At 36.7% G+C, this 18,356-nt stretch overlaps 1 protein-coding gene across 1 annotated transcript in view; it reads right to left on the reverse strand.

The window, feature by feature from the left end:
- The window catches only part of THSD7A (thrombospondin type 1 domain containing 7A), a 428,255-nt gene that overhangs the window by 199,339 nt on the left and 210,560 nt on the right, over positions 1-18,356 (reverse strand). Inside the window, exon 3 of the mRNA XM_025471202.3 lies at positions 577-825. Within this exon, the coding sequence (XP_025326987.3) occupies positions 577-825 (249 nt within the window). The remainder of the gene's footprint in view (positions 1-576; positions 826-18,356) is intronic.

Genomic DNA, 18,356 nt, shown 5'->3' on the forward strand with positions numbered 1-18,356 from the left:
GTAGTATCTTACCCTCTTCAACAGGATTTGTTATCTATAGCATTGAATTTTAATAGGCCTTGCTTCATAAGCAACAGGAACCTGTCCTCTGAAAGTTTATTTTATGTTATAGAATGGGGATTGACAAACTAAGACCCAAGAACCAAATCCAACCTGTCCACTGTTTCTATAAATAATGGTTTATTGGAACATAGCCACTTATTTGTTTATATTTGATCTCCCCTCCAATGGTACTATTGAGTCATTGCCACAGAGATACATGTGGCCCATAAAGCCTAATATACCATTTTCCCCTTTACAGAAGAAATCTATCAATCTGTATTACAGAAAATATATGAGAATTGCTGCTAAAATTCTAGACTTCATGGAGATTTGAAAATATAGCTTGCTGTAAAAGCAGAATTTTTTAAAGACAGTGTTTGTAAAATGGTATTTTATTTTTTCCCCACTTAGAATTTGTAAAAATCACTATTTCTCAACATACTATTCAGTTAAAGTCAAATGGGTAAGTGAATCTGGGGAGACACGTAATCTGGGGAAACTTCATAGAAGGAACTACAGTCCCTAATTACTCACGTGGCACAGGGGGCAACTGCATCTCCTTGAGACACACAGGGTTCTTTTTCTTCAAGTTCTGGACACTCTTTCTCGCTGCCAATAGGAAACTGCCTAATGATCCGCGTCCTGACGCGAGTGCCTCTGGGGGATGTCATGTCATGGCATGTTTTTGAGCAGGGACTCCATTCTGACCACTCTGACACCTGGCACTCTTTGGTGATCACACAGGACTGGAAGGTCATTGGCAGCTTCTCTTGCTGGCAAAAGCTGCAAAAGAACATTGGTATTCTCATCACAGACTAATAAGCAGTTATGAACTTTGTCTTCTACACTCTAGAGTAAAATAAGCTTGGACATTTTTATTTCTACTTGGAGGTACAATTCCAATTTCATTGAAAATATATCAACATTTATGATGTGTAAAAGCAGTTAGACTCAAAGCTAACATTTGCATTTCCTCCTATTTTCTAAGAGTTGTTAAACTATTCATAGGAAATAGAAAATAAAGGGACTAAACAAAATTAACTGGAACTAAAGTTCACCATATTGTTCACTTCACTCATTCCAGACTTGTTTTAATTTAGAAGATGTGAAACCAAGAGCTGTTAACATATAATTTTCATTGTTGAGTGATTTAAACAAACATGCCTGGCTAACTTAATACAATACTGTTTTAGATAGAAAATATAAATAAATACAAATTTAACGTTATTTTTAACATCATGTGAAGATTTAGCTGCCACTTACAATGATAATGTATGCTTATTCAAATAGATCAACTTTTCTAGTTCACACTTTAATATACAACATACATATGGGTATCTTAAATATATCATAAACATTAGAAATAGAAGTCTATTTATGTATTAAAGAATACTCTCTAAATAGATCTCCCATATTTACTTATGAGTAAAGTATTTATGTTCAAACTTTTCTTTCTCTACTCCTACTTGCGTTAGAGGGATGTTGGAATCTAAGTTGAAACGTATACACATGAAGATGACGTTATGAATGCCAATGACTACAGGCATATGCACTTTGAGTGGTTTTCCTGGAATTGGATGGCCTTGAGCTGATTCTTAGTTGAACTCTTGCCCATTCTCAATAACCAATAGTGCATGTTTACAAGACACAGGCAGCCTGTCGCCATGATGGAGCCATCTGTTCTAGTGGGAGAATGCACTGATAATCCTGTCTTGTCATTCAGGTGCTATATTTAACTATGGTAATTAACCATACCGAGAGGCAGGTCCATTCTAATGCAACAACTCACATTCAATCTTCTTAATTCTACTGGCATGTGTACGAAAATTGCATTCCTAGGAGACAGTTAGGGCTCAAAGCATCAAAGTCAATTTGTCTGAGTTGAGACGTCTGGGAAGAAGAATCATCCGAGAATAGTGGTAAAAGGGCCTTGTGAGTCAGCTCTGTTTTTCTTATAACAACAGAGAGAATCAAAATCCAATTTTTACTCAAATAGCATGTATGGAGTATTAATAATACATTAGGTACAATACTAATTACAGAGCAAAACTTCCTTTGTAATGAGTAAGTTTGCACTTTTACACTTATGAGTTCATTCACAAAAATCAGGCAAGATATGGCTAAATCATTACCTCTATAATACCTCTCTTTACACAATTCTCCATATTTAATTTCCCCTTAGATAATTTCTTATCTTTCATGAGATTGTCTTCATATAAACAGGCATATGTTATCCACCATATAATACTTCCTAAGTTCATGTTTCCATGTTCCAGGCAGAGGCATTAACCATTCCTTTCAATCTTTTGCAGAGAATTTGACCTTCGCTTAACCACCTCTAGTTAATTACCCTGGTAATCTGATAAAAGTTGAGAAGTCAACTATGCTACTACACTGTATTATTTTTGACAAAATGACCCCTTGGGATAAATTCCACCTGCAGTGGGGAAACTACAAATATCTGGTAGATGGCCACAGTTTTGGGCTTCCGTGAATGTGGCAACTCTTAGGACAGGGCTTGTTTTTATAGGGACCTTGCAAGCTATGACAATGAGGTTGCCTCAAGAGATCCCAGATGGGACTTTTAAGCCAGGGCAGCTCTTAGGTCTGTCTGATATAGAACTTTTCTTCCATTTGGGTTGTGCTGCATGGATTTCTATGAGGATTCCCACCAGATGAGGAATGTCTGATGCTAGGATCAGGTCAAGTTTCAATTCTATATCCTTCTAAGCAGACCTGACGCCAAATGTGGCCTCTGGTAGTCATGTGGGTCTTGTGTATGTGTAACCTAAGTTTTAAACTTCATTTGAGACTCCCAACAATCCTCTATGGACATACCATTATTATTTCCATTTTATAGGGAAGGAGTCTTCAAAAGGTTAGGGAACATGGTCAAGATCATATAGCTAGTAAGTAGGAGATTAGAATTTTAACTTGGATTTTTAAAAATCAGAGCCCATTTTCTCAACCATTCTTCCCTACTTCTCACAATTTAAGCTATAAATCTTGGTTTGTTAGAGCAAATGCTGTAGCTGAGGCCAATGCCAAAGTTACTTGCTGATTGTCAATCAGCTAAGTATTGCTATTTCACTGCTCCAGGATTTGTACTATCCATGTACTTTGTAAATGTGCTGCTTGTTCTAAGGAAGAATTAGTAATTATGGAAAAATCAAAACAAATATATTTCCTTGATAAATTTTAATTTTCAGGACAGGTCCTACATATGAGAAATTAGAACAGACACAAAATAGCATTAAGTTACATATATTAATATGTGACATATATATTATTCACCCATCAATCTATTGTCTTTCCTGTAATTTTCCAATACCCCAATTATTTCAACAAATTGTATTAATTCTACTTAATATTGGGATTTGGATGTACAAAGTCAAGATTAATTACGTTGCAAGCATATACTTCTGCTTGGGGAGGCACGGAAGATTATATGAAGTAGTAGGTCAATATGGTGAGTTTTAAACAATGCATATTATTTAATTTAATGCAAAAAACCTGTTAATTATTAGGAATTTTCAGATTAAGAGAAAGAATTTGTGGAAGTATGAAATAAAAGAGCAACTGGTTGATGGGGAAAACAGATTTTTTTCTTTGGCCTCAATGTAAGGAGCTTGTGTTGTATGGTAGAAATAGGAGTGGAACTGAAAAGTAGGTCAGATCAAGGGCAGTTAGGTCTATCCAGAAAAGCACTTCCTGTAGATGAGAGCACCACTGAAAATTGTGCAGCAAAAAGGAGATGGTATTTGTATTTTGTATACATTTTAATGGTGAGGTAGAGGGTGGAATATCAGGACACAAGATTGGAGATGAAGGCTACGATGATGATTATGATGATGTCACTGACATAATGCACATATCAATAAATACAAACATGTATTGAGTGCTTACTATGGACAGGTAATGCTTAAGCTGAGAGGTATGATCATGAATATGAGATTTACCATTATTGAATGTCTACTATAAGAGATGCCCTGTGTTGAGTTTTACCTAGAATATCTAATTGTAATCCTTATAACTACTCTGTAAGGTAGAAAGCCATCTGTTTAAGATAAGGAAATACAATCTAAATGTCTCCCCTAAATCCAGCAAATAACAGAACAACGATTCCAACTAAATCTTTCTGCTTATGAGGCTTATGAAGGTGCCAACCAAAGTGATAGCAATAGAAATTAAAAGGAGTTACCAACTGTAAGAAAAAAGGAGTTAGAATCCATGCAACCTGATGGATATTTGAAAGGGTGAAAAGAAGAGGAAACATTAAATAACTTGGAGGTTTTTAACTTTAGCAATCTCATGAGCAGCACTGTATTTTTTTTGAATGGGGAGCATGGAATGAGAAGCAAGTTTCTGGCAGTGGATAAATCAGTTTAACATTAATGTCTTGATTTGATATGGACATATCCAAGATATATCCAACCGGCTAACGTTCAGTAGGCAGATCCAGAAACAAAGGTTGGGATTAGTTGAAAGTTCTGAATGGCTTATATACTTGTAATAATCATGAGCACATCAGAGTTGAAGGTCAAGGCAATAGGAGTATCTGAAGACTCACACACTGCGGTACATTTTAGGCCTTGGTATGCCCATTTTGTGATTGTTGGTGAGATTAAATAGGGTCACAGAATGATCCATGGTTACTAAATTATTCAGCTGCCATTTGTACTAGTCTTTCCTTTATTCTGGCCATGCAAAAAGTTGACCCTAAGAGCTTAGAGGAACTATACATCCTGGTTCATTAAGGTTTTCATGAGAACGTCCCTTCTCAGAAAGTCAGAGGCTATGCCTCTGCAAGGGTGGTCTGAGAGAAGATGTGATGGTCACTGTGACATTTTCCTTTTCCTTTACATGCTATGTTCAGGATAGCCTGGATGGCCAAGACTTAATGGAACAAAAGCTGGGCTTTGAGACAGAAGCAGATGTTAGTTAACATACCTTACATCAGACAGAAACAAACATATTGAATGCTTACTATGGACAGGCAATAAACCAGATAAATACTGAGGAAAAAAAAGAAATAGTGGAAAGTAGAGTTCGGTACCTGTCTTGAAGAAACTTTACAAGAGATGATAGAGCACAGATATTTTTGACAGTTACTTTTAAGCTGCAATGAGCCACATCTTTGACATTTTAATTTCAGGTCAGGGTTAAAACTGATAAATTGTAAATTTCAGTTTTGGTAATTCAAGTTATTCAAGTTCACAAAAATAGAATGCAATTGAATTCAAATCCTTTTTTCCCAAAATTATTTCTGTAGTCCAATCATAACATCCGGGGCACTTAGGTGGCTCAGTGGTTGAGCACCTACCTTCAGCTGAGGTTGTGATCCCAGAGTCCTGGGATAGAGTCCTGCATCAGGTTCCCCGTGGGGAGCCTGCTTCTCCCTCTGCCTATGTCTCTGCCTCCCTCTCTGTGTCTCTCATAAATAAATAAATAAAATCTTAAAAAAAAACTTAATAGTCATAACATCCATGGAAACATACCTTCTTTCTAAAGGTAGTCTAATCTGTCTCCTAAAATACCATTATCATTCTTTAGCTTCTTAAAGAGAAACTTCTAACTAACCCCATTTCCTCAGGATTTAACCTCAACTTTCTTTTCTGGTATCCAAAGCTCTCTGTTATCTGTCACTGCGCCAATGCCCTCCCTCAGATTGTCACTCAGCCAGTAGCGTGGAGCCCTGCCCACTCTTCTCACTGAATTCACAAATGAGTAGTCCCATTCTTCTACCCACTTCTGTCTACACTGATTCTACAGGACTGCCACATGGAACTCCATCTGCCATCTTCTTTGCTTCTCTGAAGCAAGCTCTCTCCACATTCAGGTAGCATGTCTATAATGCTCAGGAAAAGTCTCCAAATGTGGCCTGAAGCACTCTGCCACAAAAAATACCAGGTGAAAATAGTTCCTCTTCATGGGAAGCAAATAAAATTATAGACTGAAGATCCGGCATCATAAGCTATTAGTAAAAGATAAGTGTGTTTTAAAATAGATGGGCTGAATGCACTGAGGGGGGCAAAAAAGTGGCACCTGCAAATCCCACTTAAAACCTCTTTGCTTTGAATTCTCCTTTAATCCTCCCCTCTTTTTCTTCTCTCTTGATAAAGACAAACAAAAAACAACTGTTCATAATAAGGCAAAAAACAAAAGAAAAAAGAAAAAAAATTATGGTTGGATGTCATCATGGCACTTTGTTTCTAATCTAGGGGAAGTAATAAATTAGTCAGAGTAGCTTCTCCTTGTCTTGCTGCAGACTAACATCTGTAGTCTAGGCCCCTGGAGATGGAAATTGTTTCTAAGGCTAGAATTTGGCTACTCAAAGTCAGATGTGTGGACCAACCATTGTAACTAACTGGGAGCTTATTAGGCATATAGAATCTCATGTCACTGGGCTGTACTATGGGATCAGAATTAGTATTTTAAAAATGTTCTCAGCTGATCTAGAAGCAGAATAAAGTATGAGAATATTGTTCTCGACGAGCTAACTCCCAACCACTCCAAAAACATGAGCCATCCCATATTTATAGTTGGCAAATAAATCTTTATCAGATTTACCCTTACTTCTTATATAACAGAAACTGAGTAGATCACACAGTAAGATTTATTACCAGATATTAGATGATTTATAAAATAATTGGGTAGGCTAGAGGAAAAGGCATCTAAGCCAAGCTTCCAGGACAACTTCTAACCCTCAGTATCATATCGTCATTTCTCTCATCCTTAAAGCTGCCTTTGTGGCTACAGGAAGCCACTTATCTGGCACAAACTACCCTGTGAAATGGGAACTTCTGTCTTTTCCTGAGAATCTCAACACAGATTCCAGGCCAAGCACTAGCACATTATTGGAATCTAAATCACACACACACATAAAAAATACAGCAATCTAAATCACATCCAGGCTGCAAGCAACTTTGAAAAAATATGATACAGTTTTCGGCCTTACTAGGACAGAAAATCCCACAAAAGCAGTGCTATTCAAAATGTGATCCACAGATGAGGGCAACTGTCTGTTAAGGGTATGCAATGAGCTAAGCACAAGAGTTAAAAGCAGTACTGAGGCATTTTTAAAGCAGTTTGAAGTTTGCAAGACCCAAGCACATGATCTTTGTATGCAATTTGATGAACAGGATATAGGCCAGTTCCGAGGCGTAGATGTAGAATTCCGAGGTGAGATGCATATGGCATGAGCTATATTCTAAATGTATACAATGGGACCGTGTTATTTGATCAGTAAGAAAACAAGCAAACACAAAAATAAAACCAGTAAATGACTTCGGATCCTTTGCTGTAGAGAGCTTGAGAAGCTCTGCACTGGGGGAGTGGGATGGGATGATTGATGACCCAGCCCATCTGTGGTACCCCCTGAATCCAGCTCAATTCCTACTCCACAAGGCCTATAGAATGTGATGAGCACAGGGACTTTTCAGAAACATAAATCACTTTGGCACTTAAGAACATATTATCTGTAAATAAGATTCATGGCAATGTATCTTTTTTAGTTCATGTAGAATTAGTCTATAAGCACTTATAAAATTCTCACTGAATTTTTTAAAAGATTTCATTTATTTATTTGGGAGAGAGAGAGAGCACAGAGTGAGAGAGAGAGCATGAGCAGAGGTGGGGACGGGTAGAGGGAGAGAAAGAAGCAGATTCCATGCTAAACGGGAAGTCTGATGTGGGGAGCTCAATCCCAGGCCTCTGGGATCATGACCTGAGCCAAAGGCAGACATTTAACTGACTGAGCCATCTAGGTGCCCCCAAACTGTAAATTCTTACTGAATTAAAGACCATGTTTTCTTCCTATAAAGATGCAAATGAATTACTATTCATGTTACAGGAGAATTTTCTATATAAAGAATTTTACCCTAAATCTTCTTGTAATATTAACAAGCATCCCCAAATTTTGTAATATGAAAAAATACAATTTGGTGTTCAGAGTAGATCAAAATATCAGTTTGTATAATGGGAAACATATGTGTAGGCTTGAATACTCTGTTCTAACAGCACAGTACATATTTAATTTGATTAGGTTTTATTTTTTTTCCAGGAATGAAATGGTTGTCCCAATGCTGACCAAAAAAAATGTAAGGGCAATGGGACTTAAGCCACTTAAAGAGTTATACTGTAACTCCACAAACTTCCTGAGAAAGAGAGGACATGCTTTCTGAGGTAGATGCATTTCTCACATGCACTAAGATAGCCATCAGCCAACTGACAGTCATACCCATAGTCCCATTTCTTATGCTTACCTATAGACAAATTTAATTTTTTAAAGATTTTATTTATTTATTCATGAGAGACACACAGAGAAAGAGAGAGAGAGAGAGAGAGAGAGGCAGAGACACAGGTAGAGGGAGAAGCAGGCTCTGTGTAGGGAGCCCGATGGGGGACTCTATCCCAGGTCTCCAGGATCAGGCCCTGGGCTGAAGGCAGAGCTAAACCACTGAGCCAACCGGGCTGCCACAAATTTAATTTTTAAATTATATTCAGAGATTAATATAAGAACATAATGCTCAGATATATTTATTTTTCCTACTAATCTACCCGTTGCTTTTTCAATAAAAAAAAAATGCACGGACCAAGAGGATGGCCCCGTTTTTCTGGCTCCCCAGTTTGTAGCAAGACAGAAAATGATGCTGTGGTTCATAATTAAGAGACCCAAGATATTCCTAAGTTGCTCCTTTCAAGTAGCATGACCGGTCAGGTAGACATTACACTGCTTCATAAATTTCCCATATAGTGAAATTACATCTTCCTAAAAGACCTCTAAGGTCTCTTCAATAAAATTGAAGACTCTTAAGTTTTCATAGCCTAGCCAATCTAAATTCTTATTGGCTTGTATTTGCATATTCAATCTTTAAAAATCTCCATCTTTATATTCAAGCTGCATTCCTTTTTTAAACACAAAATTAAATTTCCTGTAATTTACCATTTATTTATCAATTTGAATGAACAGTTTGCAAATTTTCCAAGCTAATTTCATTCTCTAAGTGTGCCCTTTCCTTTACAGAATTCAGCAAGTTAGAAGCAATAATTCTCATGGAAGCAAAATGCATGCACAGTCAAACCACTTTCCTTATAAAGGCAGAGGTCTTTCCCCTTGCTTTGATGTTTGAAAATCTTTTGTTGAGCTGCTGGGGAATGTTGCCAAATGGTGTCACCTGCCAGCTGGAGTGATCATATGCTCCCTATTAAAGCTCAGGGCCATGCTGCTGGTCAGCAGCTGAATGTGGGGCTATCAGCGCAGCACGTATTTAGTAATGGGATAAACTGCTACAGCAATGAGGCCTCCCTGGAAGGGCCAGTACATATATTTTCTATCCTTTCACACAGCGAATGCTTTCATGCAGCTGCTTCCTTATCACTCATGCTGTTCCAGGTGGCGAACCATAGTGCAGCTTCATGGCGCAATCCCACATCCACCCCAAGTGAAAACTCTACATAGCTTTATGAGGCAGGGTAAAAACCATCTACCAGACTTCTCAAATGGTTTTTGTGGCATGATTAATTTTGGCATTCTTTTAACATTAAGGAGTTTTTGCCTCTATTTTTAAAATTCACACTAAACAAAAAGAGAAGGAAAACATAACCATGGGGCTATTTAGGTATTATTTTGGGTTCTGTACCTAATTTCGTGGTCTGAAATCGAGTTTCCAATGAGTCCCAATGAGCGATTCTCAGACATGAGCAAGGTGTCTGAGAATTCAACTCAATGCTGACATCATGTACCTAGTTCCATCCTATGGAACTGTCCCCAGCAGATACCACAGATACCAGTTCCAAGTCCAAGTCATCATCTGTGTTTCCAACCAATCAGCTATAGACCAGAAGTTCCCCAAACTTTCTTCTTGGGTTTGACAGAACTCAGGAGAAACATTTTACTTCCTAGATTGCCAGTTTATTATAAGAACAGAACTCAGGAAAAGCCAGATGGAAGAGCTGCAGAGGACAAGGCACAGAAAAAGGGTGTCGAGCTTCCATATCCCTTCTTGGCCCACCACCTTCACCTCACCCAACAGGTCCACAGGCTCACCGACCTGGAAGCTCTGCAAACCCCATCCTTTTGGCTTCATTACACAGGCATGATTTATTAAATCATTGGCCATTGGCAACTCACTTAATGTCATGCGCCTCTGCATTCCTAGAAGGGTAGGGGTGGGATTGAAAGTTCAACCCTCTCTAATCACAGGGTGGGCTCCAATGGCCATAAGCCTTCATCTCTAGGTGCTTTCCAAAAGATGTTTCACCTCATTACCTTTCTCATTCTCAACATTTGTGAAATTCCAAGTGTTTTAGGAGCTGTGAACCAGGAAATGTGGATGAAGATCAAATATATATTTTTCTTATACATCACAATATTGTGTATCAATTATTTAAAAGGATTATCAAGTATCAATTCAAAGGTTAACTGTTATAATTTTATGACAAATGGAAGACAGAGAAATCATGTCAAATACATCCAAATTAAGAGACAGAAGTTAAAGGCAAGAATGCTTTGGGGAAATGATAATGACTGGAAAAAAAATTTTAAGGATTTTATTTATTTGAGAGAGAGAGCGCACACGAATGGGGCAGAAGGATGAAGGGAGAGGGAGAAGCAGACTCCCCACTGAGGAAGGAGCCTAACAACACAGGGCCCCACTCCAGGACCCTGGGATCATGACCTAAGCAGAAGACGGATGCTTAAGTGTCTGACCCACCCAGGTACCCCTGGAAATTTTTTTATGTTGACTAAAACACTGGATTCCATAAGCATTCACCTAACCTGCCCAATTCTCCATTTCTCCATTGTTTAGTTAATCTACAGGTCCCAGTGATTACTGAAACTAGTATAGCACTTAATCATAAAATGTAATTCAGAATTCATAGAAATGTAAGAAAATCAATGCAATTGTTCTAAAAGATTGCCAACTGTTCCTGCTTCTGATTGCTGATTCTAGGACATTTCCCTGCCCTTTTTCTCTTTTCTCTAAACTTTCACTCTCTTAGATGAACATCCATAACCATGAATTCAACTAAAATAACTGGGGACATATTTCTACTTACCTAGCTCTACTTACCTACTTACCTAGAATTCAGCTCCCAAACTGAATTCAACATTTCCCCCCCTAACTTGGCTTGCTGCATCTCCCATTCCTTTTGATTCTTCATTGTCCACTCCACTCTTGCCAATTTAGCAACAATTTATCACAAATCCTTATGCAGAGTATCCTTTCAATCATCTCTAGTCTCCCTTTCCACTCATACAGTCCTGAGCCAAGTATTCTATAACAGGAGTAGGAGGATGAACTGCCATTTTTTTAATTTGTCTTCTGTATTCACTGTCCTGCACTGCCCTGCCAGAATGATTTTCCTGACAAATTTGTATTTATTTATCTGATTTATCACCTGTTCAAGAATTCACAATCCCTAGAGTTCACTTTATTCAGCTGGAACCCTTCCCCCTCACTCTCAAGGTTCTTCACACCATCCCTATCATCTTCTCAAGGATATGAAAATGTGGGATGCTGATTATATCTGTCCAAACTCTTTACAGCTCCTGTTTCGCTCTCATTTCTTTTAGCTATCTTAATCTTTCAACGACCTGCTCAAGCCCATGACATTTTTATCGAATGCCAAATTTAACAGGGGAAATTTTCAAATATTGAATTTAAATTAGGAAGTGATATGTCCAGAATCGAGGAGACTTATGTTAATAATAATTCCTGTGACAAAGAGAACTGGTCCCTAGAACAGTAGACCATCAGGATTGACAAAGAGGGTGAAATGGTTCAGATCAGGGGCAGAAATCCTGTTTCACACAGAGAAGCATTTCAAAATATTGTCACCCAACGAGTAAAGAGCTGCCTACAGAGAGATGAGGTCTAGATGACTGGAAGCGGGGTCTAGGCGAACATCCATTAGGGTAGGGCACTGTGGCCTTAGGGAGGGAGGTTAAAGGGACTTTAGTGAGAGGTACTCCTAGACCCTCCTCACTCCCAGTTCATCCAGACATTCTTATTTCGTCTATTTTTTTTTTTTTTAATATTGGAGCGACTGTTAAGTTTTGCTTAATTAGATGTTCTGGTGCCATGTTTTTTTCTCTTTTTCTAGTGAAAGAATACGAGAGAATCAGCCCGGAGAGAGTGGAAAGACCTGCAATACTTGTCCTTCTTTCTAACATGATCTTGAACAAATCAGTGATTCTCTCCGAGTCACTAAATTAGAGATGGCAGCATTTGGCTTTTCTATTTTACAGCATAGCTGTGAGAATCATGTTAGTAACGGACATGAAAACTACTTGAAAATGCTTAATTCCTACAAATGTTTAGTATGAAGATGATGGCAAAGATGAGGTAAATAAACTCACATATTTGAATCTACCTTCCATACTCACATTCTTCTCTGGAAGCTACCTCAAGTCACCCTAAAACTGTCATCTCTGCTGACACAGAAAGGGACATTTGATGATTTACTGTCTGGTTCATCTCTAAGTTCTGCAAGTATGATACCATTTTCTCCTGTACTGAACTTTAGTCTTCCTCAAATATTGTAGCTTTATTTTTTTATCTGTTTATTTTTGCTTCAATGCTGGAGAAAAATAGTGACATACAATCAATTGATAGACTGCATGATGCAGATAACCAAACAGGAAGAAATCATTGTCAACGCAGTGTGTGTAGGTAGTAACGGGTATTTCGAAAGTGATAAAACTGGAGAAGCTTTACAGTGGAAGATATAAAGAGTTATGGAGAAATAGTACTTTAAAATATCCTCCTCACTACTCAAAAGCTCTTTAATAAATTCTTTAAATATGCAGTCTGTAGGATGAAGAACACAGTTTGCTCAGTTCTTTCTACACCGAGAGAAATGGGAAAGCTAAATCATTTAAAAGAAGATAATTCTATTTGCCATTCTGCAATGCATTCTCAAAAGCTTCCAAAGGCTCAGGGAAAAAACCAAGACATTCAGAAATAGGACTTAAGAATCAACATCTTTAGATAAATTGCAATAAATAGGAAAAATGAAAAGTTATTATAAGTATATAGGAATTCCTGATAGAATATTTGTTCAACTTAATGGAAAAGTGCCTATGGTTGGCTACATTTTTATCTCATCATTTTTTTCATTATGTTCCAATATATATATATACATTGTAATCTCAGTTATTTCTCTTCAGTGTTAGAAATCTCTTTTGTTGAATTCAAGTTACATGGAAAAGGATGCTTAAGAGAGATTAACAAAAAGAGGAGGGCAGATTCCCTGTTTAAATATCTATTTGACATGTTATAATACAGAGAGGGCTTCAAGTGGTAAATTGGAGTCTGATCTGGGCTCTAATAACCACAGTGAAAGAATCTCATGCTTCAACTTCAATTGTATATATTCGTCATAACTATGAGAATTTGGAAAGATATTTTTCAGCTAAAATGCAAGTTTTTTTTTTAAATTGCAACTCTATTTTAAGTGTTAGGGATCTAACTAAATCAACATTTAATGTGTAATAAAAGAAATGAATCCAATTTTTATTTTAGAGGAGGAAGGCAATGCATTAACTGTATGCAGATGGCACTTTTAAATATATAGATTTTCATTTTGGGAAGGGAAAACTGACTACAATGTTATTTTATTGTGCTACATATTCTATGATAACTGAATAATAAGGCTATTTTTCAGAGTATATTAATTCTAATATTAATGGATAACTGTGTACTCAGGCAGGAGACCTATTATGTTACTTATAAAAATAATTACTGCACATTAAATGTTTACAAGGTAATAAATATTCATGATCAATTTCATTAATATTAATAATAACCATCATCATTGATTTAATGGTTTGCTAGGCATTATATCTCATTATTCGTTCAGAAAAGCTGTTACACATACTGTATTTGTAATCAAATGCAATAAATTTATAGATTTAATAATGTTACAACATAATTTACTGGACTTTAAACTTCCTGAATCAAAGCAATATATAAAAACACAGGGTGTTGAAGGGGGTAGGCTAATACAGGATGCGTTGCTATGACTGGCCATAAGTTTCATGAAAGTATCATAAAGCACACAAACTTATTTCTGTGTTTAAACCCAAGGTAATATCCCCAGGCGATTCTTCATTTAAAAAAAATTAAGATTTTATTTATTCAATTGACATAGAGAAAGCACAAGTGAGGAGCAGAGGGAAAAGGAGAAGCAGGCTCTCCACTGAGCAGGAGCTGATGAGCATGTGAATCCCAAAAGCATGATCTGAGGTGAAGGCAAACACCCAGGTACCCCTTCTCCAATTTTTACAGGTAAAGTAACTGTGACCCCAAAATGATAATTGCTGAATTTATTGAATTGCTGTTATTGGCCCTCTACTTCTGTAAGTGCCATCATCTTAGAGCCTGCTGAGAAACTAAGTTCTTCATGACAGCACCCCCAGCCCCAAGCTACCATATCCTGAACTGCCTAAGGTAAAGGTACCAGATCCTTGCTGCTGGGGTTCCATGACCCTCCAAATGGCCTACCAAACAGCATCCAAGATGACCCCATGCTGTTCTCCCTCTCCATAGCATGATCTTCACGGAGTCTGTAGGAAGCAATCTTTTGCCATAATTATCTCATTGAAGTTAGGACCTACCCCATAGCCTTTGAGGACACAGCAGTATTCTGTTGGCATTCCCACTTCAAAGTATCAATCAGCTCAATCTAAATAGATTACCAGACACCAGGAAATGGAGAGGTCTCCAGGAAATGCCTCTTATTAGGTATGAGGTAAAAAGTGTATCTGCTCTTTTCAAAAAAGTCACATCACAAATAAATCCTTTCTCAGTACTTTGACGCTTTTCTATATTTGTTACCTGTTTACGAGGATCAAAAATTGTCAACAAGTGTTCACATATTTACTTTTGAATCACATCTCTGTTTTCTAGAGATATACTGCATATTTGCAAACATAAGCATCCTTAATATAAACATATGTTTATATTTATGTAAATACATGTATGCAAATCTGTGATTTAAAGTATCAAAAATGATTTTATTGGGTCATATATTTTGATAGTATTACCAAATCATCCTCCAATATAAAATCTTAATCTATATGCTGATTAGTAGTGTATGAGTCCCATTTAATCATAACCCAAACTTGATGTTATAAAACTTTTATGTACAGTCTTTAAAAAACTGAAAGGGTAATAAGTGATTAACTCACTGTTGTCTTACTTTGTACTTCTCTGAATGAGAATAAACATCTCTGTACAAATTAACTGGCTTCTTACATTTTCTCTTTGCTTTCACATGGTAAGGAGAACAAGACAGTTTCACTATCTTTCTGTAGGGTTGCCATGATTTTTATGCAGGGATTTTGCTAATATGAAAACAACTGCATGTCATTTAAGGGGGTGTGATCATCCTGAGAGACAGAAGCAAATGGCTACAGAGGTGTTTGGTTATTTATTCCTCACCAGCTAGAATGTAGCTTCTGGCTCTAGAGATGTTGAGTAGTGAGCAGTGAGTAGAGGCAGGGGGCCACTGCTGGAGCTGTCCTCTGGTGGGACTGGGTATTTTTCCAGGTATACTTCTTCCAGCTATATGGCATCCACGCTTGTTTCTCGGGCTCTCCCAGGAATTCTGCACTCTGCCTACTGCCAACAATAAACTCCTTTCTGCTTTAAAACTCCTTTTTGCTGTTTGTTCTTTGTCATCAGTGGATAAGAAAACTGGCCAGTATACTAGTTTTCTAATAAATTCACTTAAGTCTGTAATTACTACTTTAGTCAAATACCACACTGTATATTTTCATATATAGCGTACTCATTCTGTCTTATTTATAAATAGCTGTCAAGTCCTTAGTTCTATCTCCTTTTTAGTCCAAAGGTATATATTTTTCTTTTGGGTATCCTTTAGTTACCAGTTCTAATTGTAATATGTAATTACAGTAAATGTAGTCAGTCGGAAATAAATGGAAGACCACTGATTTAATCCAGATTTGTCTGGTCTCACAGAGTGTATTTTTATCCACCACATTATATAATTTTGAAGTCTGTGATTTTCTCCATTATTTTGATTACTTTAATGGAGGAAGTCCATCTACAAATTAGATAATGTTTATGTTTTCTTCTATTTTCCTTTATTATTTAACATTTAAAAATATCTCACTAGCATTTGTTTTGTTGTACTGTGTACAATAGGGCTCTGAATTTATTTTTAAAAGCATTCTTATAATAAGTATTCTTATACATTATGTAATATATAAATTACTTATATATTACTTATGTCACAGTACTTTTATTGAATGAAGTTTCCTTTATCCACTGATTGGTGATACTTCCTTTGCAGTACATTAAAATTTTTAAAAAGAAAAAAATAATTAATCCCTTAGTTTTTATGTTTCTCTGTAGTATATAAGCACACTGCTAGCCTCAATTACTTTAGACACATTCGCCACTACTGCCTTCATGAAGTTGTCCCAATTCTCAATTTCTCTGCTTTTAAGAGAAACATGTAATATCACAAAATATGTCTAGAATTCAGATCAGCATGGTGTTCTAATTTCACCTCTCTCTTCCCGCTAAGTTAGATGTACAATAAAATCAGCTCATGAGGACACATGTGGGAATGAACACCAGTAAGCCACATGTCCTATAACAACAATATGGTCTGACAACTGTCATCCAAGGCTATCTCAAGAAGCAGAAGTAAATTTTGGATAGCATTGCTTTATCTCATCCAAGAATGATGTGATATTTAAGAAGCATCATCAAAGTTGAAATTTCAGTCTTCTCACTTTTTCTCACACATTAAAGGGAGTCCAGAAAATGTGGTTTCTATCAGCACTGATGAAGTTGCTCATTCTCTTATTCACTTAAAGCCCAAGGAAGGGCTTACTCTTCAGTTCTTTTAACCTTTCCCTCTTGGTTCCTTGTGAATCCTTGTTCTCTTACTTTGGCCAGCCCTTTGGAGCTCTCCCCAACATTTTGTTTTGCCACAACCCATGGACCCCACAAAAGCCTAGTTCTTTTGTTCTCTAGCTTGCTTTTCTTGAGAGAACACTCTCCTGCAGCTTTTTTCATATTTCCCTCATATAGGGGAAAGAAAGGCAAAGGGGAAAGCATTAAATAGTGAAAGAACAGAAGAAGGCTGTGGATTCTCATAAATTATTGATTTTGATCCTTTAACTCAACCATTAATTTAATTTGTAAAGGTAATTATCATCTTATTCTTCAAGGAGACTCAGGAAAAAGTTGCTGAAATAATAACATAAGCAAGAGTTTTAGAATCTCACAGTGATGGTATATTAGCACTTTGCAAAACAACTATGAGAAATTTATGCAGCTATCTGTAAGCAAGACATTCTATTAGCCCAAGATTTCCTCTAGCTGAGATAAATTTTTTATCTGGTCCATAGTACTTCGATGCCTCTTAAACTGCTTTACAGAACTATTGTTTGGACTCGTGTTCTCAATATTTACCAGCTACTAACAGAAGAAACCAAAGTATGCACAACACACATGCACACACACGTATGAATGCAAGCATGTACACAGACACATTTTTAAGAACAAATCATGTTTCATTTTTTTTCTATTAGCTGTTCAGGTATCTCAATCTAACTTTTGTTTTTAATCACTGTCACCAACTTCCACATGTGATTCTAAAACTTCACCTAATCTCTCCCTTCCCCTCTTCTTTCTCTAATTGCATTTATACATCTATACATCTATATATATATCGAACATTCATTCACTGGTTTAGCTTTTTTATTGTAAATCACCCCCAAGTCCTTATAGGAAGTAGACTTTATAATCACTAAATATGAATACTAACAGAGACCTGAAATCTATATACAAATTTCTAGGATTTTTATTGTTGACAAATGACACCAATACTTCACACTATTTGGCATTCTACTTATCACAGATTATCAACAATCTTCAATTTCTTTGTTGTTACATCAAATACCTTTTGTTGGATGTTAATTTCTGGTCTAATTAGGAAGTGAACTAGGATAAAAGAAAATTAACCACAATGTTTTGTTTCAATGCTTAAATGACTCTTCTTTAAGTAATAGGCTATTTAAGAGATCTAGAGTTAATTGAAAATTGCCATTATCAAGTCTTTCTTCAATTAGTAATCAGAGAGAAAGCACACATATTTCTGTATTTGAAGACCATAGGTCTCACTGCCAGCTCTGAGCTCCAGTGGGATTTGACACATACAAACTCTACTAAGACTTTGTACTTCCTTAAATAGGATTGAATTTGGGTAAATTCCATATCACTCAATGTTCTAAAGCCTCTCATCTTTAATTATTTTTATGATAAATCAAT

The sequence above is a fragment of the Canis lupus genome, chromosome 14 (genome assembly GCF_003254725.2).
Source record: "Canis lupus dingo isolate Sandy chromosome 14, ASM325472v2, whole genome shotgun sequence".
NCBI classification, from domain to species: domain Eukaryota; kingdom Metazoa; phylum Chordata; class Mammalia; order Carnivora; family Canidae; genus Canis; species Canis lupus.